This window comes from Mus caroli, unplaced genomic scaffold (genome assembly GCF_978045245.1).
Source record: "Mus caroli unplaced genomic scaffold, Mus_caroli_1 scaffold_15, whole genome shotgun sequence".
NCBI classification, from domain to species: domain Eukaryota; kingdom Metazoa; phylum Chordata; class Mammalia; order Rodentia; family Muridae; genus Mus; species Mus caroli.
In genome coordinates this window covers 13102205-13128442 of record NW_028227270.1, presented here as the reverse complement: position 1 = coordinate 13128442, position 26238 = coordinate 13102205, and the positions used below count along the sequence as shown (strand labels likewise).

The following is a 26238-nucleotide window of genomic DNA, read 5'->3' as shown; positions in this document are numbered from 1 at the left end:
ATAACATAGAATGAAACAAGGTTTTTCCCATTGTGACTTTTTATTTGTAGGACTTGAAGGTCGTATATACACAGGATTTTAAGAAAAAGCGTGTGCTGAAAAAGTTAAATCGCAGGAAGAAACGATTTATTTGGAAATGATTTTCTTGGTCTTCCGGAGCTAGCCTGGCATGCTTTTCTTGGCTTGTTTTCTTTCTGTTGCTAACAGGGGAGGAACAGAAGGGTGACGTCATTCAATTTTTTTCTTCCCCTGCCAAGTCAGTGAAAGAATACAACAAAAGATAGCTGTGATGGAGAAGTGCCTTTACTGACACTTAAAGCATCTTAGTGCGAAAGCTGTGTTTGGGGTGACGAACAGCAGAAGTCTTTGCAATTACCTATGAAGAAGAAACCAGAAGGAAACTCCGTGCTCAGTCAGAGATGATTGCAGCCCTCTGGGCTCTTCCTTTGCTGCTGATTTCATTAGTTTTTGTTTTATGAGGAATAAAGCCTAGACATATTAATAAAACAATAAAAAGCTAGACATTGGCTTTATGACATTCAAGCATTATGGTTTATATTGACCAGCAGGGGAAGGAATTCATTGAAGGATGATCAGTTCTTACTCTGTGCCTGGATTCTCAGTCCTGTGACAAGCTTGCTTTACTGAGACTGCCCTTGTGATGTTAGATCCACAAAGTGATAACCAAGGGTGACCAGAGATCCTGTCGTAGGAAACTCACCATTGTTACAAGGCTAGGGAAGAAGCAACTGAAACAGAAGAGACCGTAGTTAGCATTCATCTGGGGGCCGATTTAAGGACCTTTCTAGGTTTAAAAAAGTGACAAGTTTTGAAAATAGAGTAAGAGAAAGTAAGAGAAACTCCCTTCAAATTTTAGAACTTTGCATTTTAAAAAAGATTTCTTTATTTTACGTTTATGTGTATGTATGTCATGTCCTGAGGAATTGGAGGTATAGATGGTTGTGACCTGCTTTAAGGGAGCTGGGAATTAAACACGGATCCTCCAGAAGAGCTGCCAGCGCTCTTCATTCCTGAGACATCCCTCTAGCCTTAAGAGTTTTGCATTTTCAGTGTTGGCCAGGAAACTTGTGTTGATGATCTCTTTTGTGCAGGACTTTTACTAAAATCGTTCTTGCTGAAAACATTTCTGTCTTCTCTCTGTTAAAGGCACTGTGCTCTTCTGAGCACATGTGTTTCTCTCTCTGCCCCATCTCATGCTGGGGCCCTCCTGAATGTCTCTGCCTTGGCTTCAAGACACCTTACTTTTGTGGTTTTATTCCCGTTTCACTGTGCATTCCTCCTTAGCCTCCCTCATAGTTTTCTCATCCATCTCTCCTGAGCCTGTGAGGTCCTTGGCACTTGGACCTTAGCACTTACTGTTCACATATTTATTTCTGGTAAACCCACTCCATGGCTTTAATAGTCATCATATATGTGATGGTGACCCCCAAACCTCCATCTATGGCTTGGATCTCACTCCTAATCCCAGATCCATGCATCCAGCTATGTGTGATATTGTCTGCATGAATGTTTCCAGGCACTGAAGTGTAAGACTGTCTAAAGCCTAAGCTATCTGTTTATGACTCTGTTGCCAGTATAAATGATGTCATAGTCTTACAGGTAACAGCTTCTGAATTTTTTTTAACTTCTGCTTGTGTTTTATTATCCATGTTTGACCATCTATTTTGTTTTCTTCCTTACTGCATTTCAAAACAGTCTGCCCCTATTAATGGGCTACTATTGTCAAAGTGCTAAAGGTTTAATGTATAGATGTGCTCTAGAAAACAGCTGTATTTCTAAGCTGTTCTACAGAGCATCACCTCTAAAAGTTGTACAATATTATTATATATAGAGAGAGTAGAATACTACACACACACACACTCACACACTCACACACACACACACACACACACACACACACACACCTCCAGGATTCCATAAGCAAATTGTCTTGGAGAGTGCTACATACCAGTGTTCTCATCGCATCAATCCATGCTAACACAGAGTACTAGAGACCTTGTAGCAAGCATCCTATTTTACTCTATATTCCAGCATCCTCTCATAGCTTTGAAGAGTTGTGTAGAGTTGTAGTTGCGTAGAGAGGTGTCCTTTATAGACATAAGAACAAACTCAGATCCTAAACATCGGGCATCGGTTTTTGAGCTGACTGTTTTACTCCTTAGCTTGTTTTGCCTATTTGAGACAGTGGCACCTGTTGGCAATTTTTAAGTAAGGCCCATTTGAGACAGAATAAGTCAGTCTTACTAAATAGAGTCCTTGACGTCAACTGTTAATGTAACATGTCCAGGATTAAAAGAGAAGCTGAATGAGTGGATAGTCGTGGCGTTCTCGTGAAGAAGTTTGGGGTGAGGAGGTTTGCTGGTAACTGGCTTGCTCCGGATCTTTCACCCCTCATGAGAAGGGGATGCTCTGTGTACAGCTGAGTCAGATGCTCCTGCAAGCTGCCCATAGCTGTTTTCCTCTGTTCCACTCTGGGATCATGAGGTCACTTGGTCAGATTACACCCCGAGTGCTTGAAATTATAGAATGAATCACAGTTTGTTTTAAATTGCAATTTTTAAATGCCACAATCCTGTTAGCCCAGAGGCAGCAAGAACTGGACGAGCTTACATTTCTGTGGTTGCAAGGGCATTGCCTATTTTATTTGGCTCAAAACATCATACTTGCTGGCTCACACTTTAGAAACACTCTAGATAGTTAGATATTGACATGGTCCCTTTCAGTTTTGTGGTTCTATGATACAGTATCTGAGGAAATATGCCAGTTGTCTTAGGAAAGGAGGAAAATGAGTAAGTAGCAGATATATACCACTTTTACATATAAAAGAATGTCTGAATGGAAAAAATATTTTTGAGATGGGGTCTCACTTATCCCATGGCCTTGAACTCCTGGTCCCTTGCCTTCCCTTCCCAAGTGCTGTCCTGCCAGGTAAGATGGAAATTTCTGACCATTGACAGCGGCCACAGATGGTGGGCCCCACTAGCCACCTCTCCTCCAGATCTGCTTATACCCACTGCTTAGAACTTGGAGAAGTTATGTATCTGAGGCCAGGGTGCTCTGGTGGGGCTCCTGTGAGGCTCCCCTGGGTTGCTGTTATCTTGCTCTGTGTCATTATGTGACAGAAAGATAACAAAAGAGCTTCCTGGGTTCCTTTGTATGACAGTAACTCTATTCTTGAAAAGCTCTTGCATCCCTCACATTGGGTGCTAGGATTTCAACACATGGGTTTTATTTGTTTCATTTTATTGTTTTTGAGACTGGCTGATGGGCGGCTGTGGATGACTTTGAACTTCTGGTTCACCCATCCCCATTTCCCAAGTGCTGGGATCTTTGTGTGCTGTACCACATCGGGCTTAACCTATGCATCCGGGGAGGGTGCAGTCTTCAGTCTGTGACACAGCTCCTCCTGAGTGGCATCTCCAGAGGCTCCCCTTCCAGTTCTGCAGACTAATATCTCTTACCCTTTGAGACATAAAGGTGACGACTGCCCCATTGTTTTTAGCTCAGGGGAGCCTCACTGTTCTTAGGGGTTTCTCCTGTCACCCCTCTTAAAGATGCTTGTGGTTTTTGCAATGGTGTGCTGTCAACACCGAGATAAAGGTTGCTTCCTGGGCTAAGTGGTTGTGTACTTACCTGTTGTCTCTCTCTTAGATCCAAGAGTTGAAGACTATCTCCTCATGTCCTCGCCTCTGCCACAAACCATCATCCTGGGGCTCTATGTCTATTTTGTTACGTCTCTGGGACCAAAGCTCATGGAGAACCGGAAGCCCTTTGAACTCAAGAAAGCGATGATAACGTACAATTTTTTCATAGTACTGTTTTCTGTGTATATGTGTTATGAGGCAAGTGTCTTCAGTATTCCTAAATGGGAAAAGTTTGCCTTAGTCTTCTGTTATATGTTTGTCTGTTCTTGTTATGACCGTCGAGTACCCCTGTCTTGAGACTCGAGGAATTAAGAAACTAAGCGGGTGTTTACTACAACAAAAACACCAAAATTGTTATGTCTAGATGAAATAAACCTGAGGCTCTCTGGACAGTTTCCATCATGGAGAGTGAGGGAAAAGAAAACAACATTTAGCTCAGAGGTTTGCACATGAGAAACACTGGTTTTGAGGAAACTCACACACAGAGAAAAGAATTAATGAACTTGGAGTGACAGCTGGTAAGCAGAGACCTGATCTGGAATGCACGCAGCTCCAGGGCTGGGAGCTCACTTGGCTGTTTAGTTTTTACAGGCTTTGAGGCCAAAAAGGGCACAACTTATTCCAAGTCGTAAGTGGTAAAGCCCTGACCCTTGTTATAAGATAAATAGGAACCTTCCAGAATGCAGCAGAGATTGTCCATTGACTCTCTGCCTCTCTGCCCCTCTGCTCCTCACACGTCTCCGCTGCCTCACATACCTGAGTCTCTAGGGTTCTTTGCTGTATTTCCAACCTTGGCTGGCCTCCTCCTTCTGTGGCTTTTCTCTCTAGCATACCTTGTGCTTGCTCATACTGGGGTTTGTGAGGAGTCCTGGTGGCCTTGCTGGCCTCTGTGACACCCACCTCCTTCCTGCTACAGATTGCATAACTCTAACTTCCCTCTGCTGCTGGTCACTTCTTTGTTTCTAGTGCTAACCCACAGATCACTGCTCTTTGTCCTTTCTAGACGATGGACAGGTTCCTCGCACGTTCGCAGAGAGAGAGGATATGCATGTGAGAGAGGTGAAGACATGCTTCGAAGCAGGAGCCTAGGCTCCCTCATCTTACCTGTAACTATATCCTAGGCCTCAGGTCTCTTATGCTGTAATGACAGGATTGAGCCAGTTTTCCCCTGGGATCCCGTTGTAGTCTAGTTTTCTCAAGTTCTGTCTCTGACAGTTGTCATTGTTTGTGATGACCCCAAATTATATTTCTCAGGCTTGAAAAGAATCCAGTAGTAACCAGTTAGTTTTGGTTCCTGCTTTGTGAATTACAACATAGAAGAGGGTTTTTTTGTTTTGTTTTGTTTTTATTTTTTTGTTTGTTTGTTTTTTTAAATCTGAATCAGAGAATTCCTGTCTTCACTAATACCTGAGTTATAGTTTCAGGATATACTGCCTGCCGAACATGAACCACAACCTTTTTCTTTACCAGCTTAAAGATAATAACTGTCATAACCTCCATAGATTATTGGTATGTTCTTAAACTCTATATTAGGATGATGCTAAGTCTACTCTCTTCAAACGGAGACTTAATAACTAGGGCATTATATACACAGGCAGAGTTTATGATGTGGAGCAAAATTTTGTCAGGATTTCAGAGTAAACACCTCTGCCCAAATATATATGTTTGACCAAATATAGGAGCAAGGAATCATGTCATAGTGAAGGATTCATCTGTCTTCTTGTGATTGAGTTTGCTAGCAACGTGGCACAAGTCAGACCCTAATGAAGATGGAGTAGGTGAGACCCACAGAGGGCCAACACACACAATTTCTCTCTTTTAGTATAAGCCTTTTTTGTGTCAGGGTAAGGTGGCCAATCAGTCATCGACTTTAAGTAAATAGTTCCTGCTGTTAGAGCGATGGTTCTCAGCCTTCCTAATGCTGCGGCCCTTTAATACAGTTCTTCCTGTAGTGGTGACTCCCAACCATAACATTGTTTCGTTGCTACTTCCTAACTGTAGTTCTGCTGCTGTTGTGAATCTTAATGTCAAATATCCGATATTGCAGGATATCTGATCTTTGACCACCATGAAAGGGGCCGTTCAACCCCCAAAGGGGTTGTGACCCACAGGTTAAGAACCCCCTGGCTAGAGTGTTATTTCTATCAGTTGAAATGAGTCTGAGCAGAGCAGAAAATGGCACAGTTCACTGGCTTGAGAATTTTGAGAAACAGAATTCACTGTTTCTGTCAGATTCCTTTCGTTACTTTGAAAAGATCTGATGGCTTGATTTTTAAGGTGTTTTTTTAAAGCATGAAATGCATGTCCTCTACTGTCCTGAGTCCCAGTGTCCCCGAGGTTATGTTATATTGTAGAGTAGAATTGGGAACAGGGATGGGGTGCATTTTAAAAACAACCTCTTGTCCTTTCCCACTTCGTCCTTCTTGATGCATATTAAAATACCATTTTGGCTGATCTCTGATGCCGGGAGGCCTGTTCTCAAATCCCTTAGGAGGCTGAGACAATAGAGTCGTGAATTTGAGGCTAGCCTGGGTTACATAGCAAAACCAAGTCTCAAAAAATCAACATACAAAAGCCTCAATAAAGCTGTTAACTGTGTATTTTTATATTGGAAAGTTATCTCTTTAGCTAAATAGTGATGAAACTATAAATATAATGTTTGCTTCAGAAGCCAAAAGTTACATAAACCTTATAGTGAGTGAGATGTTCCAAGCCAGCTGTTGACCAGTTGCCGAGGAATAAATGACACTTGGCAAAGAAGAGACTGTTATTGACCCTACCCCAGATCAGCCCAATCGTATGTATCAATTAAAATCAAGTACTTGGCTTTCATTTGTAGCTACTGTTTTAAAAGATCTTCCCACCATCAAACTAAAAGAATGTCACTAGGGTCTTTGAATTAGTGTTCAGACTTACCAACAATAGGCTTTTATTTTTAACACCCGTAGAAGGTCACTTGGTGGGTGTGTTGGAATGACAGTCTGCCAGATTCTACTTCAGCTAGTAACAAGAGCATTGTCTTCCCCTATTTGTCTTGTGAATTCAAAATGCAGCTGGTATCAGACCTGTGTATGGTCTGTTTTTATGTTAAAGGCGGAGAGGGCATCAGAGCCAAGCACTGCCCCTTCCTGGGTACTTGCCAGTGCCCATGGTTACCCTGTTGGCAGGTTTTTGTTTATGTAACACTTATCGACTAATTGGGAAGAGTTGAAATGTTCAGAAAATCCAGACTCAAGAGTCAGGCACTGAAAGTACATGAACACCCATAGGTAGTAGATATAGGCAATATTTGGTATCTAAGCAGAATGTACCCCGGGTTTTGGCCTCCAGTATTTTAAAGGAATCCTCCCAAGAAGTGGAAAAGTTAGAATACAGTTCATATAAACGGTATGTGCGTCTGTGGCTTTGAGAATGCCTGATGCCAAGCTTCTCCCCGAAGCGTGTTTGGTTTGTCCTGGTTCTGGCTGCCTCTTCCCCTGCCCTCCCTGCTTGCTCAGCTGGTCATGTACCAAGGTGCAGTCCCAACTGTCTCTTTAATATCCTTGTTTCTCTTCCAGTTTGTGATGTCTGGCTGGGGTACAGGTTACTCGTTTCGATGTGACATTGTTGACTATTCTCAGTCGCCGAGAGCAATGAGGGTAAGTTTCTCTTTGGGGAAATCTGTAGCTCAAAATCATGGTGAAAACCCCTTGGACTCTGCAATATTGGATATGAACTAGGAATTAGTGAATGACTCAATAATCAGATTATATGAGTTGGGAGAAAAAAACATAATTATAAGAAAGAACTTCAGAAAGCAGTAAAGGATTCAGTTAGTGCTGTTTAAATTTCTTGGGTTTCAATACTTATCTGATCTCTAAAAGATGCAAAATAGAATTTTTATAAGATTTAGGAATTCCACTTCTGGCTTTGAAGTCCAAGATTTCAGGAGATATCTGTATACTCAAGATGTCAACACCATTATTTATGATGGTCAAATATAAAAGCAACCAAAATGTCCATAAGTGGTAAACGGCTAAAAAAAATCACACACACACACACACACACACACACACACCACTAGAATATTATTCAACCTATAAAGGGTGCGACTTATATGAGTGTTGAGGACATTGTGCTGAGTAGTATATTTCTGTTACAAGAGGACAAACACTACATGATTCAGATTATATATGGTACCCCAAATCGTCACATGCATAGAACAGAGGTAGAAGGGTGGTTGGGCTGGAAGAAGGAAATGGGAAATTAATTTTGAATGAGTATAGATTTTCCCTTTTTCAAGATGGAGGAGTTCTGTGGATGGATATATAATGGTTGTAGTGAGATGTAAATAAATCAAAGCCACAAAACTAGACCTTAGAAAAGCAGGTAGGATGACGTTTTGTTATGTGGGTTTTTGTTGTTGTTGTTTTGTTTTTTGAGACAGGGTTTCTCAGTGTAATAGCCCTGGCTGTCCTGGACTCACTTTGTAGACCAAGCTGGCTTCAAACTTAAAGAGATCTGCCTATCTCTGCCTCCCCAGTGCTGGGATTAAAGGCGTGCACCACCATGACTGCCCTTTATCTTTGTGTGTGTGTGTGTGTGTGTGTAAAACCAGTTCTTTTTTAAACTCAATGTTTCTTTCACATAAAACATGTGTGAATAAATTCTTCTCTGTGTAATCTCCACAGATGGTGCACACCTGCTGGCTTTACTACTTCTCCAAATTCATCGAGCTCTTAGACACTGTGAGTATGTATGTCGCCCACACATTTAGTCTGCTTGATATCTCCTGGAAGCAATAAACTGCTAATGCCTTCGTCGCATGCCTTTGCTTATCTCCCTGCCCCTGGTTAGCCCGCTGTTATCCCTTTAATTGTCTGGGCTGTTAGCAAATGTCCTTTCCAGCACTTCAAAACCTCAGCAGTTTGAAAAAACGTATGTGTAGGCATCTCCTGATGAAGATAAACAAGTCACTGCCACTTACTCTATAGATGTATGCACCTTGATGTTGATGACAGTTCTCTATGAAGGAGTTCAGAAAGCAAAGAGCAGACACCGTGTTACCTTCGGTTCTTTATATCCAAACACAGTGTCAACTGCACTCCCGAGAGACACTTAAGCACATCACAGTTCATAAACTCATAGCAAAAGGTGGTGTTATCTGAGGGTTGTCAGTAATGTGGAGAACACAAGCACCGTCCTGAAGCCTGAGCTGGCTGGGCCCTCGCTCTCCCTGCCTTGCATCCTGGGGAGGGTCAGCTGGGTCCTCTGAAAGTCTAAAGCCAAGAGCCTTAGTAGTTTCCTGCTAGCAAAGGAAGGCTGTGCTGGTTTTTCTGTCTCGAGTGTCTGGAACACACATCACTACACTGCTTGTTGGAAATATTAACACACTTCACTCTTAGTTAACTAATGACATAATGTTAGGTTGAGAAGGGACCCGGAAGGGTTTAGAGTCCAGGGCTTCTCAAATTTCAGCATGTATTAAAGTCACCTAGAGGAATCCCTGCACACAGGAGGTTGAGGTGGGCCACAAGTTTGAGCCCAACCTGGGCTACAAAACGATAACATGTCTTTAAAACGGAAAGAAAATGGAAAAACAAACAAAGAAACGACAGAACAAAACACGGAGGGCTTGCTAAATCGCAGATAATGCTTGAACTCAAGGGAGTCACGGGTTCTCAACTTTGCTGACACTTCGACTTTTTAATACAGTTCATCAAGTGGAGGTGACCCCCCCACCACCACCACCATAACACCATTATCCTGGCTACTTCATAACTGTCAGTTCTCCACTGTTATGAGTTATAATGTAAATATTCATGTTTTCTGATGGTCTTACGCAAACCCCAAAGGGTTCGTGACCTACATGTCGAGATCCACTTCCCTCGTGGTTTGGATTCAGTAGGTCCCTGGTGGCGCCCAGGGATTCTTTTTTCTGATACGCTCTCATGTTGTTAGTGCTGCTTATTTTTATCCGGGAACCACAGGTTTGAAGCTGCTTGCCAGCAACTCAGCCTTCCGCAGTGCCTTAGGATCATGTGCAATAGGAACAAAATGGTACACACAGTCCCCACCTGATGGTCTCGAGTAGAGACCACACTTGGGTGTTTTCTATTGTAACCTGCAGCCAGGTTTGGGAACCATTGATTTAGTTCAGAACCCTGACTAGGGGATGGGGGGTGGGAGGCGACCTAAGTTGAGTGGCTTACCTAGAGACTTGTTGCAGTAGGACCCCTGTTGCGAATTTATGGCCCCGATGCTACAGGAAGCTGCATTATTCTGTGTGGATAAGCAAATGCGTGTAGCTTCATCAGCTCTGCTTTGCATATTCTCAATAGCAACTTCCACAAGGAAATTGTTTCTGCCTTGTGCCCTTCCCGAGTTCCACGGACACAGTAATGCTTTGTGTTATGCCCTGGATTTGAAAGTCTAACTTTACTCTGGCACTGTGAACTTTTTCTGTTAACACATTCTTTGAACAGCGGCCCCCCACCCCCGCCCCCCAACTCTTGTAGCAGCAAGCTACCACTGGGCATGCGCAATCGTGATGGTTCATTTCCTGCTGTTCTCACTTTTTTCTTAAGCTTTGCCTTCTTGTCCTCAATAATTTTCAGATTAACTCTTCAAGATTTTCACCATTTGTTTTTCTTTGGTAATAAATTCTTAAGTTATTATTTTCTTTTCCAAGTCCGATTTTAGTTTGCCTAATCCCTTATCCAAACTGGGAGGATGTGTTGGAGAGCAATGTAGAACGAAATAATATCAGTCCTAAGAATTACGAACTTTTGGCTGACACATAATTCAAAATTTGATGATAAAAAAAATAATTTTTTAAACTATTATTATATTTTATCAATAACATTTCTTTCAAGAAATTCTGACCAACGTTTCCATTAATATGTCTGATTTTTTTTTAAACTTGCATAAAACTTCGTCTCACCTTCTTATTGGTTCTCTCATGGTTACATATCATACATATCTGGATTCATGCGTGCTGGTTTGCCTTTGAGTTGTGTCCCCCTCAGCACTTCTTAAATGCTGGGAGCAAATTGTGAAATTGTTTGCTTTTTGCAGCTACGTTTGTAACACTCAGTAAATTATTGCATTTTTTTTTTCGAACTTGATTTTCTTTAAACTATTTCAGATCTTTTTTGTTCTGCGTAAGAAAAACAGCCAAGTGACTTTCCTTCATGTCTTCCATCATACGATCATGCCGTGGACCTGGTGGTTTGGAGTCAAATTTGCTGCAGGTAGGAAAGGGAGAGCCGGGGTCATGTGATCTATAAATGATGACATTTCCACGTGGTACAAATACAAATTCTGTTCTTTAGGTGTGATTTTTGGGAATTTTTTCAAATCAGAGCCACTTTGGTTAAACTCCTGACTTTGAAGCTACCACCTGAAACACAAGCAAAGGACTCGTAGTTAGACTCCCTTGTCCAGCTTTTCTGTCATGAAGACTTTTGAGCAAGACTTTCTCTACATATTCTTTAGTTTTGTTTAGTGTCTATTGTTTCTCTACTGCATGCTTTCAATTAAATAGGTAATAAACAAATAGATTTTGTTAACAAACTATCCAAAGCCTTGGATTCATAGATAACCTACTTAAGTCAGTGTTATTTCCAGTTCTCTTTGGTCTGCCTTCACATTCCCGATACCTGACACACCCTGCGTTAGTCCACTCTGTGTCACCTACAGACTACTAGAGGCTGGTTGTTTAATGAAGAAGAAACTTCTGCATAACTTAACTTATGGTTTTGGAGGCTGAAAGTTCAAGACAGGGCAGTGCCATTTGCCTGGCCTCTGGGCAGGTGTAGGAGTGTAATATGGCATCGTAGCAGAAACAGGGAGCAGAAGGGGGAAAGAAAGGAAGAGAGAAACCAAAGGAACAGAGAAAGCAAACAGGGAGGCAGAGCAAGACACAAGAGACCCATGGGAAAATCCCCACTTAATCGCCTCCCACTAGGCTCCACCTCTTAAGGGGCCCACTACCACTATCAGTCCAGTTGCTTTGGAGACAAAGCTTTTAGCACGTAGGTGAACATTTGAGGATAAACCACATCCAAGATGTGATGCACACAACACCACAGCAACTTTAAAGATGAGTCGGGTCACAATCACACAACTTCCCAAAGGAGTCTGACAAAGGAGGCGACATTCACCTTTTCTTTTGTTTTTTTTGTTTGTTTGTTTTTTGTTTGTTTGTTTGTTTTTTAAGGACAGAGATAGTTTTAATCAAAAGCTTGGCCGCAAGCTTGTGTGAAATTTGGTTTTCTATTTCTGAACACCCAGAATTAGGAAAAAGTAGGCAGTAACTTTGTTCATTCATAAAGTCTGAAGTAAACGAAGCCTTTGAGCATGTATTTCATACATGTATAGGTTAGCACACTTTGCTGTAGGGATTATTTATTCTTCTTTCTTAACGTCAGGAAGTCATAGATAGCCACAGTATTTTAACCTTTATGGTTTGAACTGAGTTTCTTATTGTTTGTTTTCTCTCAAATGCATACTGGGTCACTCAGGTCTCCTAAGTGGAATGTGCTAATGTCTTACTTATATTAATGAAAAACTGGAAGACGTCTCCACACTCCCCGCTAGGGTAGTTATGATTTCTGCGTGTTTAAAGGTAGCAGGAAAATGATACTGAGAAGCCTCTCTGTCGTCTTCCCCACCGAGTACTGTGACTGCGAATTACCAGACAAAATTGACTCCTTTGCTTTTATGATGTCAGGAAAGGTGTTCTCAAACCCTTCAGTTTATATCTGCTTCTTCTATAACATCTGAATATACTTGGGCGTCCATATCTGTGGGCTCTGCACCCATGGATTCAATGAACCATAGATCAAAGCCAAAAAAAAAAAAAAGAAAAGAAAAACTGTCCCTGTACTGAGTCGTGTGTCAGTATTTTCCCTGTGGTTTATCCCTTGAGCTTCTGTTACGTGCACATGGCTTCATGGTATAAACTAGATGGGGTATTGTGCACGGGTGATATGCTTACAATTGACTGTTTTCTATAAGGCGCGTCAAATATGCACAGGTGCTAGTAGATCTGGCCATCCCCAGCGAGTTTTGAAACCTCCCTTCCATGCTGTTCCTTGGAAGAATAGATTGGAAGGCAATGCTACAAAATATACATAGATGATTTGAAGACACCGAGACCAACATGTTTGCCTTGGTTTCTTTACTCTTCTCAGGGGCCTCTCACCTTTCTGTATTAAGTATGTAGTAATCCCACTATGGGAAACATACATTTTATTCAAGAATGGAATTGAGTGGTTTCCCCACCTTTGTTTAACTCCTATTGATGGTCTAGCTTCCATTTCAAAGCAAGTAATAATTTTAAGAAACGCAGATTCAAAGAAGAATCTACCTCAGGTTTGAAACATCCCATGGCTGTGCGTATCAAACATTTTATCATAGTGGTTTTTACCCTTACTTTAATTCCGGTTTCCTTTTTAAAAATTGGTCAAGGTAAGAAAAGAATGTTTTGTGTCTCTGGTGTGTTCTGTGAGCTGGCAGGCCTGCTCTGTCTTAGGTGTGGGAATTCTATTCAACATGCCTACATGTCTTGCACTGCCTTTTTAACTGTAGGCCCAGCAACAGGATTTGTTTCCAGAAGTGTGGTTTGGCAAGGGCTAAGTTCCTAGAACAGGCATGTCTATTTAAGTCAATCTTTGCCAATACCAGAGCCCAGATGATCTCTATTTAGTGCCTGGTTTCCTGTTGCCTCCTGTGCCTCCTTCTGGGGTAATAGCAATGTAGCTTTTTCTTTGAATAAGAGAAGAATATTTTCATATTAGGTTTTTCTATTAATTCTGTAAATATCCTTTTGAAGAAATGTAGAGAATTACCATAATTGCCCATGTGATTCTTTTCTCCAAACCAAAAGATAATATATATCAAAAGGTAATGTTTGAAGGAAGTAATTGTAATTCATCCTGGCATGCTTTCTTTTCGGGTTCATTCTTGTAAAAACAAAACAAAACAAAACAAAAAAAAAACAAAACAAAACAAAAAAGTGCTTCATTTGAAAAGCCTTCCAAAGAGTAAAGTAGAAAGCATTACTGATTAAAATGTATTGTTTTACAAACAAACTCACTACAGGAATATGTCAAAAAGCAACCGGTAGAGAAAATCAGCAAGCTAATTCCATTTGGCAGCTTCCTTTGCTCAGTGACTCTTTAAGGTAACCCTTCTAGCAACAGTCATGCTAATCCCTGTCCAGGATCCTTGGGTTAGTACTTTGAGAGCAGTCATTCCCGACCTTCCTAATGCTGTGATCCTTTAATACAGATCCTCAGGTTGTGGTGGAATTCTTTTCATAAATAATTCATAAAATCATTTTTGTTGCTACCTCCTAACTAATTTTGCTACTGTGACCATTACTATGAGTTGTAATGTAAATGTCTGATATGCAGGATGGTCTTAGGCAACCCTTGTAAAAGGGTTGGTCACTCCCATGGGGTTCCAACCCACAGGTTGAGAACCACTTATTTAAATGATGAGGGTAACATAGAGAAAATGGTGTCTTAGTGAACATGGCTCTGATACAGGCCGAGCTGCACTTCCTGTCTGCGTTCTCACTGGGCACAAGAGAACACACACAGTTGCCCCTTACCCTTACCCTTCCAGGAATCAGCCTAATTCTTGAGCTATTATAGAAATAGCCAGCTACTCAATTTTTTAGTTACCTTAGAAAGGATGTTCCCCCACTTTATAATTTATTCAGCTATCTTGTTGGGGGTGGGGGTGGAGACTAATCCAAGTATAAATAATAAAAGCTGAAAAGGTAGTAACATGCTTCATTAATGGGGTTGCTTCTGAAATTTGTAATAATTACGGGATTAACAGTAGTAATTTGATTAAAGTCTATGAAGTACAGGATAGCACGGGGCTTCAGCTGAGTAAGACCTAATTATTTAAAGTGTGTTCTTTGACGGGAATACTTTAGCAATTACAATATCTGGAAACATTCAGAATTTCCATAATTATGAATAGTTATTTTAAAATAATGGCTCAGTTGGCAAAGTCGCTTGCCTCTAAGGCCAAGCCCGATGACCCAAGTTTAATTCCCAGAAACCCCATGGTGGAAAGAGAGAAGCAACTGCTGACCTCCCCGTGTGTGCTGGGGCATACAAGCACACACACACACACACACACGTACAGGAACACACACACACACAGACAGACACACACACGGGTACAGGCACAGGTACAGGAACACACACACACACAGACACACACAGGTACAGGCACAGGTACAGGAACACACACACACACACACACACACGCGCACACAGCTCCCCACCCCACAACTGAATTTACATAAAGTAGTTCATTCTGCTTTGCACCTGATTTGGGTTATTTCTGGAATCAAAGTGTTCTAGAATTAAGGAAATGGGTTTTGGTTTTTGTGGGGTTCATTTTGTTTTTGCAAAAAAAACCCCTTGAATCCCAGGTCAACCTTGCCTTGCATAATGCAGATTTCTCTAGGTTGAGCATCTCAGGCGGGAAACCCTTCTTTCCCGAACCAAGAACTGTTACAGCTGAAGGCAACTGAAGTGACTTTTCTTTTTTACATTCTCAAGTCTTGTGCTTCTCCTCCTAATTAAAGGTGGAGAAATTAAAAGAGTAAACATAATCAAATGGAAGCAGGACGATAAAAAGATGGCTTAATATTCAATCACTCTTTATTTTGAAATCACAGTAATTGATTACAGCAGACGTAGCATAGCTTCCTAATGAGTTCCAGTGCTTTCCTGACAGAATGTTTGCAGCATTAAAAATACCTAAAGCACGGGATTGAGAGTGTGAGAGAGAAATGTGATTCCACACAATGATTATGTCAGTAGCTTTACTCATGAGAGCCCACACTGGAAGCAAACCAGCTGTCTTTCAACAGGAAAATGGATAAATATTGATGCATTTATATGGTGTAATGCTGAACAATAGGAAAGAGAGGAATTATTAGTGTATACGCCAACATGCAAAAAACTCAAAGACAATGTGTTGTATGAAACGGAAGCAGGGATAACAGAGTTCATGCCATATGGTCCCATCTCTGTGAAATGTACTAACAGGCAAAATAAAGAGTGGATGATAGAAATTGGCTGAAGGTCACCTTGGAGGGATTCATGCAGCAGTGGGAGGGGCTTTGGTGGCGCTGAGGATGTTACCCTGATTTTGGTGGTGTTTATGGTAGGTTTTAAGCATGGGAAACATCTTGATTTATACATTTAAGATAATGTAATTATAATGTAATGTAAGATAATGTAATTTGTTCGCCTTATAAATGTTAACCTTGACTAAAAATACATCTTGATTGTTCGTAAGCTACGTAGCATATTTAAGAGATTGGTATAGTTCATTTAAACTCAAATCACAGTCTCATTTTAAGGTTAAAGCATAAGAAATAATGACATGCTAATTTATTTTATAAGAGTTCTGATTTGCATTTTGCTAAACATTTAACTGAACTCCTAGTTTGAGGGCTGTTTCACAGAACTGATATTTCTTATGTATTTTAATTCTTCCTACTAAAATGAGAGAAAGGATGTTTCAAAATCTTAGGACAAATATGTGTGGTTTTAAGAGATGAGGGGAAGTTTTACAATAACTTCTTTTCTCTCAGGTGGTCTGGGAACATTCCATGCCTTTTTAAATACAGCTGTGCACGTGGTCATGTATTCCTACTACGGGCTATGTGCAATGGGACCAGCCTACCAGAAGTATTTATGGTGGAAAAAACATTTGACATCTTTGCAGCTTGTGAGTAACTGATTTTCTTTAAATATGAAACAAAACTGTAATCATGTGTTTGCTTTTTGTTTGTTTGTTTGTTTTTTTCTTTCTGTGAGTTAAGAGTTTAGAAGAATCCAGAATGGTCTGTTGCACAAGAGAATGCCTGTAGTCTGGAAGGGATGTTTTATTTGACGTTTGAACTTTATCGGGAGCTGTGTCAGCTAAAAATAAAATAGATTTGGTAGCTTGGATTCTCAAACGATTAAGCCAGCGTCTTCATCTTTCAATGATATCAGACATATATACAAAATATAAGTTGGTTGTAATCAAAATGATGTCAAAGTTATATGATCATATATTAAAAGCATACTAAGGATAGGTTAGACATTCCACACTCAGAATAGACATCAAAGGACTGTAAAGTAGAAGGAAGAGAGAGTGTTTCTGTGTGCTTACCTGGTTAGCCCTAACTTTGGTCAGTTTGTCTTTCTCCTCCTAAGTAAAGACTGTTGAAAGGACTACAGGTCTATAATGCAAGGAAGTAATGTAAGACAGGTGGGCTATAAAGAGTGGATATTGCCCCCAGGTCAGCCATGCTTGAAGAAGTGTAAGGCATTGAGTTTAGGCCAAATAATACCTCCTAAGAATCCATTGTAAAAATATACTGCATGTAATTTTCCTACTGAGTGAAAAATGACCTGTTTTGGTTTTATTACCCTCTATTAGAATAATTCTACCATCTTCATATTTCCTGACTTGAAGTATATTGTAAATTGGGTGCCAGTGACATCAAGGAGAGAGTGGGACTAAGGCATAGCTAGGCTGCTGGGGAATCACTAAGTAACACTGGATGTAGCCCTCTAAGAGGCCCTACCAGGTGAGAGACTGGTGCGTTGGCCTCTAAGGACCCTCAGGGAAGACCAGAGGAACTCCCGCCAGTTAGCTGTTGTATCTGCAATTGGCAACAGTTCCAATGACCAACCAAGAAGAAGCCGTGATATGAATACTTTAATTCATATGTTTGTTTTCTTCTTACTTTTTTATTCTCCATTGCTGCTTTCTCACTGTGCAGTAATATGTGCTTGTCTCAGAGAAATTAAAATTTCCAAGGAAGGAAATCAACTGGACTGAGGTGTGGCTTAGTGTAGGAGAAGTTTCTTAGTTCCGAGTACTATATAAATGAAAAATCAATCAATCAATCAATCAATCAATGAAAATATCCATCTCTCTGGAGTAGTAGCTATTCCTTTTGTTTTCATTCAGCTTTTCCTCTTATGTGTGTATATGCATTTACATCTTCTACTGGCTTCATATTACTGCATTCATAATCTTATTATACTAGTTTATTTTCATCTAACAAATGTTAGGACATTTTAAATGAAGCGAGTCAGGTATACTTGTGCACACAAGCAGAGCCAGCCCTTGGGAAGCAGAGGCAGGAGGGTGGGGAGTTCAAGGTCACGCTTGCATACATAACAAGAATGAAGCCAGCTAGTACCACATACAACTTTGTTTCAGAAAACAAAAGACTTTCAATAAAGTGGAAAGATGTGTGCATAAAGGCGAAGGCTAGACATCTGTTTGCCACGTGTCTCCAGCACTCATGTGTGCAGAGAATTCTGCTTCATCTTTCCAAGGTTTCATTATTCTCTTGCAAAATGGAGGGAGTTGATGCTGCTGCCAGACAGGGCAGCCATGGGCATTTATCAGGATATGGTAGTGAAGATTGACACTAACAGTAGTTATATTGCATATTGTCAAAGATTCACTCATGGTTAGTTAACTCATAGATACTGTTTCTTTATAAAGATTTTTCTAAAAGTTCCCCAACTAAGTTTAAATTAGGTATAAAAACCTATGAAGAGGGAGAGGCAGCGAGATGGCTCAGGGTGGGTAAGAGTGTTTTCTACCAAACCTGATGACTTGAGTTTGATCCTTGAGACACACAGTGGAAGGATGGAACAACCCAGCCTGCACAGGCATGCAAAGGCTCATGTATATCCCCCTATTTACCAAAAAAAAAAAAAGCATCAAAGAAAGATACCCAAGAATGTCTAAACCCTAACATAGAAAGTCTCCTTATTATGAGCATGCAGATTCTTCCAGCCCAGAGAGACTTTGATCATCCTTGGGACGCCAACCAATGTCCTCCCTCTTTTTATGCCTTCTTGGACAGCTGGGCCTTCTTCCCCTGTCTTTTCCTTTTCTTAGAGGTGAAATCTCACTGTGCTGCCCAGCTGAACTCAAATCATGAGCTTAACTGATTCTGCTACCTTGTCCTTTCAGGTAGCTGAAGTAGGTAACAGGTGTGTCTCACCATGCCCAACTCCTTCCCAGGACGGTTTGGATCTATGGTGATGAAGGACCCGTAGCAGATCTAAGGGCATGCTTTGGCTCCATCAAAACTAGAAAGGCTCTAATTTGGATGGTAGTGTCTTCTGAAATTTAAAATACTTCATCTCCGAGAACAGAATGTAACATTTAAGTAGGATCTGCTGGAGTTATTCAGTGTCATCACTGAATATTGGTCCCAAACCCCCATCTAATTTTGACACCGTACCTAACCTGTTCTCACTCCTAGAGAGAACATATAGAAAGACACCCTGCTCTGCCTAGTAGTAACTTAGATGTGACTGAAGAACTCATCAACCCATGTTGGTCTTTCCATTGCTAATTTCTTTTTTATTCTTCCCATCTCTCAGGTCCAGTTTGTTCTTGTCACTATCCACATAGGCCAGATCTTCTTCATGGAGGACTGCAATTACCAGTACCCAGTTTTTCTGTATATCATCATGAGTTACGGATGCATCTTCCTGCTGCTCTTTCTCCACTTTTGGTACCGTGCTTACACCAAGGGTCAGAGGTTGCCCAAAACTATAGAAAATGGGAATTGCAAAAGCAAGCGCCACTAAAATACAGACACAACCTGGATTTACAATGGAGACTGACATCTTGCCTTCCTTGACAATCAAGACATACTTGCCTATGCAGTGCATTTTGTATATTTTTCAAAACCAAGAGCTTGTATTTTTATGATAAGTTATTTGGGTTTCTGATCTCTGAGAGTCCAAAGCTCCCAGATAAGTCTTCTCAGTGGAAGAGCCTGGAACAGCCAGGAGGTTTCATGTTGCCTTTCAAACCAATCAGAGGTCTTAATAACATCTTGCTACATCAAGAGGAGGATATGAAGTAATGTAGTGCTCTTCTAGGAACTCCAGAAATGATGACAAATACTAGCTATTTTGAACATGGACAGAGGTCCACAGAGTACGATAGATTCCTCCTGCTTGATGTGGGAACCCCTGATGCTGGGTTCTGTCTGTCACTCATCCCTTATGTTCAGACAACATTACATTCGTTCTAGGGCTCAGTTCTAAAGTGCTAACACAAGTGAAGCCTAAGTGGATTCTTGATAAGCTCTCATTCTAAATTTGTTAATGGTAAGTTTGAATGGTCTTCTGAGTCATTGCCACAAGATCTGCCCATAAGACTTCCTCCCAACACATGTACAAGCTCTTAGAGGCTGTGATGCTTTGGTATCTGCACTGATGCCTTTGAGCCCAAGGTGGAGGTAACTTTATGTTGCAAACAAGATGATTTGTCTCAACGGTTAATGAACGCTTTGCTAATGACGATTCTACAATTAACTTCTGTGCATATCTGAAAAGAGGGATGTGTGAATTAAAAAAAAAAGAATACACTGTGGGATTCAATGGGGAACGGTATAATCTGTCATAGTATAATGCCACTCTCTGATATATCCTGGTTTAAGGGATTGTTTTGCCAAAGTATGTGTTGGTTAGATATTTAAGTGTTCATGTGATTGGCTTACCTCAGATGCTTCTGAATCACATATTAATTTTTGAATATCTACTATGCAAATGGCTTATGAAGCAACCAGAGTTGAGTGGTGCTGAGTATCAGAGGCAAGATTTGGTTAACAAATAAACAAGGGGTGTTAGGTCCTGAGAGATAAAGACACTGAATTATGATTGTGTGTGTGTGTGTATATATATATATATATATATAGTGTTGTGGATACACTGCATGAAGAGCTATTTTCCAGAATCATGAATTAACAGGATTTCCATTTCTTCAGACCTATAAGCCATATTGTGAAGGGCTGAGATTCATGTGGCATTCCCTACCCCCACCCCCTTTAAAAATGCTACTTTCTAGAATTTCCTTCTTCTTCCCAGTGAACCAGAACAACTTAGCAATACTTGGACGCTTGTGAAGATGTCAATATTATTTCCTTTTCCTCTTCGAAGAACTTTTCAAAATCAGTACGCCTTGGTCATGTGCGCCACACAACATTGCTCATTTTACAATAAAGCCTGAGTCCTCATTGACCATAAACTATGAGTTTTGTCTGCCCTCTCCTGATCCATTACTCTGTCTCCACAATCACTCAGTTTATAAAGTTATTCGCCATTAAGTGACCTTTAGTGATTCCACTTGCTTACAATGAGAAGCAGAGGATGATAGGCTTTTCATACTTAAAAAAAAAAAAAGTTTAAAAAGGCCACAGACAAGCTGAGCTCCAGGGAACAGCTGCGCTAGTCTGTCGCTGTGAAGGTCTCAGGGATCCATGTTTTCCTATTTTGACTCTGTGTGTCCAGCCTGGGTTAAGATGGGATGGGATGGTAGACACTGGCACATACACAAGCAATCCCAAAGACTCAAGTAGGGCAAAGACCCAACGGAATCGAAAATAGAGACCAAGACAGGAGGTTTTGATTTATTTCCTCTTCTATACTCCATACCCTCTCCACCCCTCCTCCAAGTATTTAAAATGTCTGATGTGCCCACAGACTGAGGGCAACATTGTGACATACTACAGTCTTAACTATATGAATGAAGGCAGGGAGGTGGAAGTTACATAGAAACAGATTAAGGTTGACAGTCAGTGTCCCCCAGGTAAGTGTTCCTGGAGCAGAGTGAGTGTCACTGATTGTAGGGTTTGTGTAAACAGTATTCGGTCAAGTGGAGTTTCTAATGGGGTTTACCTACTTTTCAGGACTTTATTGTCTTTAAATTTGCTTGCCTAATAAGCAAAAAGCCCAGCTATTAAGTATAGTTTATTATAAAAGTTCTGTGAGTCCTTGAGGTCCAATATATATGATACAAATACAAAATTTAAATTATCTGTGGGGTATTATGACTTTCTGTCTACATACTTATTGAGAATTCTAATTTGAGTATATATTGCATTGTTTCATAGTTTGGGAAATTATGAGATTTTATCCCTCGGCTATCTCTTATTTCTGTTTACTTTTTAATGACTGTGGAAGTTTTGAGAAGTTGGACTTGTTCTCTGTGCTATAATAAATCTGTGGCATCATATGGACTGTGTGTGTGTGTGTGTGTGTGTGTGTGTGTGTGTGTGTGTGCATGTGTGTGTGTGTGTGTCTCATTTTGGAATCTAGCTGCTTTGATTTGCCTGTGTGAGTGATTCTAAATCTGAATATTCTCTTAGTCAAAGCACTTGGCACACTTGCTGTCATGTGCTTGCTGGCTTCAGAGTCTGTGCTGGATGGGAGTGGTTCAAAATGCCCACGGGAATTGCCTGTATCTTATCTCCCTGCAGATGGATGTTCAAACAGCACAGCACAGGTACCACAGGAGGCCAGGTCCTGCCATTCACAAATTCAAAAACTACTATGAAGGCATTTGAAGGCGAGTGTGTATTATGTAAAATGTGTAAAATCCAAGATGGATAGTAGGTTAGTAGACCAGATGTCTACAAATAACAAGGGGCTCACGAGATGGCTCCGTGGTTAAGAGACCTTATCATTTTGGCAGAGGACCTGGGTTTGGTTCTTATGTGACAACTCACAGCTGTCTGTAACTCTCGTTCCAAAGGATCCAACATTTACTCCTGGCCTCCACAGGCACCAGGCACACCCGCTGTGCTCACACAAACACACAAACAAACGCTTAGACACATAAACCTAAATAAATAAGAACTTAAAAAAAATAATTTTGTCATGCCTAACTGAAATAACAGTTTCTAGGTACCGATCACCTACGTTTGTTAAAACAACTGATGGCTGAATGCCGGGGAAGCTGGGGATGGTGACTGAGGCTGGTGCAGTCTGAAGCCACTGACCTTCTCAATACCGATCAAAGTGAGATGCCCAAGTGCTCCTTTCTGTTTTCAACATGCTATTGGATTATGAAATCTCTTTGCCCCAGATTGTGTTTTGAACTTGAACCTAAATTTCTGTTTCTTTTTGTTTTGTTTTGGTTTGGTTTTTGGTTTTTCGAGACAGGGTTTCTCTGTATAGTCCTGGCTGTCCTGGAACTCACTTTGTAGACCAGGCTGGCCTTGAACTCAGAAATCCACCTGCCTCTGCCTCCCGGGTGCTGGGATTAAAGGCGTGCACCACCATGCCTGGCTTAAATTTCTGTTTCTAAATCAGTAATAATAATCATAATAATTCTGTTGATATAGGAAGATATTTAAAGAGACAAAGTAGATCAAATCAGCCATATACAAGGTAGTAAATTATAGGAGTTTCATCAGACAAGTGGCCCAGTTTATTCACCAAAAGTGACCTTAAAGGGACAAAAAGTCAAAATTGGGAGAGGGGGCTATGGATTCCAGTGGCAGAGAGCATGCCGAGCATGGCCTGGCCTCCATCCCCTGCATCACCACAAGGAAACTGAAGTCAAGACATGGAAGGAAGTCTAGTAACTTGAGACCTAAAATTTAACAATCCAGTATTTGGATATAAATTTGAACAAACCAATTATAAAAGGATTTTTAAATAATTCCACGTGGCATAAATATTAGATGATACTAAGAAACTAATACTGGATGTTATCTCTGTACTGCAGCCAGACTTTTGAAAAGTTCTAATCCATGAAGATATACGCGTATGCACGTGCGTGTTGTGTATAATTGACAGTTGTCTGGCTGTGACCTTTTAATATAGTTCTTCATGTTGTGGTGACACCCCCCCAAACATAAAAGTATTTTTGTTGTACTTCATGAGTGTAATTTTGCTGCTGTTATTAATCTTCATGTAACCCTCTGATCTACAGCCCCCGTGAAAGGGGCGGAGACCCACAGGTTGAGAAACATCTGTACTAGGTGAGCAGTTAATCCATAAGAAAACAGTCAAATGCAAAGAATGAAGCCTTAAAAATCAAGAGATATGCATGTGTCTGTGCATTAGTTGCTACTGAAAGAAGGCTTGGACTGACAGCATGGCTCAGCGGGTCCAAGTGCTTGCTGCCAAATGTGACAGCCTAAGTTCCATTGCCCAGGACCTACATGGTGGAAGGAGAAAACTGACTCCGGAATGTTGTCCTCTGGCCTCCACACACACTCCACAGTACACATGCGCAGTCCTCCCAAATAAATAAATGCATTTTTAAAGTTTAAAATTCTCTTGTCACTATTTTCTCTTACATTTAAAACACATTATTCGGAATGAAAAAGAGAATTGGTGATAAATGTTAACTCTGGGTTCTATTGACAGTTCTCTCTGCCGTTATATATATTTGAAAGTTCCCAGCTTTTAGCAAGCATGTATGTTTTACCATTATGATTTTGATTCCAGGTAGACACCAAAGAGACATAGTTGATGTGATTACTCACCATTGACATCAGTGTCTGTCTGTCTGTCTTCTCTCTCATATATACATATATAATGCATATATATATCTATATATAATATATAGTACACATATAATGTATAACTCTACACATATGATTCATATATGTTATATATGCACGTTACATTTGCTTACACATTTCTTTTTAAATATTTTTTTATATTATTTAAAACAATATATATGTGTGTATATGTATGTATGCATGTATATGTATGTGTATATGATATGATATGCCACAGGGTTTCATATAACCCAGGCTGTCCTTGAAATCACTATGCAACCAAAGATGACACTTGATCCTCCTGCCTCCATCTCCTGAGCCCTGAGATTACAAACAGGCACCACTACACCTATTTTATGGCTGCGCGTTAGGCCAACATTCTGTCAACGGAGCCATATCCCAAGTCTCTGACAAAGTTTAAACTGCTCTTATGTAGACCCTGATCGTAAAAGGTTTTTAGAAGGCCTACATAAATAGTAAATAAAACCAAGGCAGGCTACATGTTGCCAAGTGAAAAGTTTGTTGCAAAAATATGAGACCTTTCCCTAATAAATACAAATTTTCTACAAACATTAGAAAAGAAAATGGGAAACTTTTGACTGAAAATAGAGAAAACCTAAAAACGTAGAAAAATGATTAACAGTGGCTGCTTTTACTTTCATTTTATCCCTTTCATTTGTCACTGAGAGTGACAGGACTTGTAATCATGAATTTAAAATAGCATACTTGCCCACAGTGTTGAGAGAGGTTCACAAACGATTGGCCACCTCTTAACATCGCCTAATGTGATGTTACCAACATCAACTATGACATATGTATGGCATATTCTCATTAGAAACAACCTACATCCTTTTCTTTCCTTTTTTTAAAGAAACACCTATTTTACATTTTTGTTATAAAACATTATTATAAAATATACAAGGAGATATAGTCTCATTTTATACTTGAAATAATATTTCCTGTGTTTTTGTAAATCTATGTGTTTTATTTACTTGCTTACATATTTCTTTTTAAGGTTTTTGTATCATTTAGAATAATTTTATTTTATTTTATTTTTATTTTTTTGAGACAGGGTTTCTCTGTATAGCCCTGGCTGTCCTGGAACTCACTCTGCCTCCTGAGTGCTGGGATTAAAGGCGTGTGCCACCACGCCCAGCTTAGAACAATTTTAAATCTAAATAAAATTTGACTATATTTTCTCCCACCAAGTCCATCCAGATCCTCTCTTCTTCCCTACCCACCCAACTTTAAATTCTTTCTCAAAAAATAATCCACAAAATCAATACAACAAAACGCCCAACACCTAGAAAACAAAATACAACATCACTTCCCCACTATGAAACAAAAAAACTCATCAAATTATAACCAAATAAAAGCATATATTGAAAACCTTAGGTTCCATTATTTGTTGGTCTGCTTTTCCTGAACATGAGATCTGCCCCGGAGTGGTTGATATAACCAGTGTCACTCCATTGTAGAAAACTGACTTCCCCTTTCTCAACCCACAAATGCCAGTTTGATTGTTAACCCTTAGCCTACAGTGGCTAGGTTTGCACCCATTCAGTCATTTTTTTTTTTTAATTTAACAAAGTAAAACATAATGAGATAATACAAAAACCATCACATCCAAGTTGGATAAGACAAACCAACAGAGGGAAAAGAGCCCAAGAGAAGGAACGAGAATCAGAGACCTGCTTGTTCATACACTGGGCAATCCCATAAAAACATTAAACTGGAAGCCATAACAGAAGCACTGGGTGCAGATCCCCGCCCTGCCCTGCCCCGCCCACCCCACCCTCGCCCGGTGGACGCTGACTATGCTGTCTCAGTCTCTCTGAGTTCATAGGAGCTTTGCTCAAGTTGATTTAGAAGGCCTTGTTTTCTTGGTGTCCTCCATGCCCTCTGGCTCTCACACTCTTTCTGCCTCTTCCTCCAGTGGGTTCCCTCGCTCTGAGCGGGAGGGATTTGATAGCGACATCCCATTTAAGGATTGAGTCTCTAGCTCTCTGCATGATGTCTGGAGAAACAGCTTACATCCTTTTCAGTCTTCCCCCGGGCAGCCTATCCCTGTGTGGGCAGATAAAGAGCAGCATCTGGGGATGCTGAGAGATGCCTGAGGTTCTACAAGCACAGTCCACCATTCCCTGCGCCCCACTAGTCTCTTTGGAAAGGTGGCATTACCATAAGTACAGGGCATTTAGCCAGGCAGAGATAAAAGGACCT

General features: G+C 40.6%; 1 protein-coding gene across 2 annotated transcripts in view; it reads left to right on the top strand.

The window, feature by feature from the left end:
- Elovl7 (ELOVL fatty acid elongase 7) overlaps positions 1 to 23745 on the top strand; it is a 72770-nt gene extending 49025 nt beyond the window's left edge. Inside the window, exons 3-8 of one of the 2 annotated variants that reach the window (XM_021180354.3) lie at positions 3673 to 3863; positions 7223 to 7303; positions 8336 to 8392; positions 10792 to 10897; positions 16279 to 16415; positions 19091 to 23745. In XM_021180354.3, the coding sequence (XP_021036013.1) occupies positions 3673 to 3863; positions 7223 to 7303; positions 8336 to 8392; positions 10792 to 10897; positions 16279 to 16415; positions 19091 to 19300 (782 nt within the window). In that variant the 3' untranslated portion in view covers positions 19301 to 23745. Of the gene's footprint in view, positions 1 to 3672; positions 3864 to 7222; positions 7304 to 8335; positions 8393 to 10791; positions 10898 to 16278; positions 16416 to 19090 lie in introns of those variants that run through there. The other variant, XM_029468624.2, reaches the window with a different exon arrangement.
- Positions 23746 to 26238: the final 2493 nt, after the last annotated feature.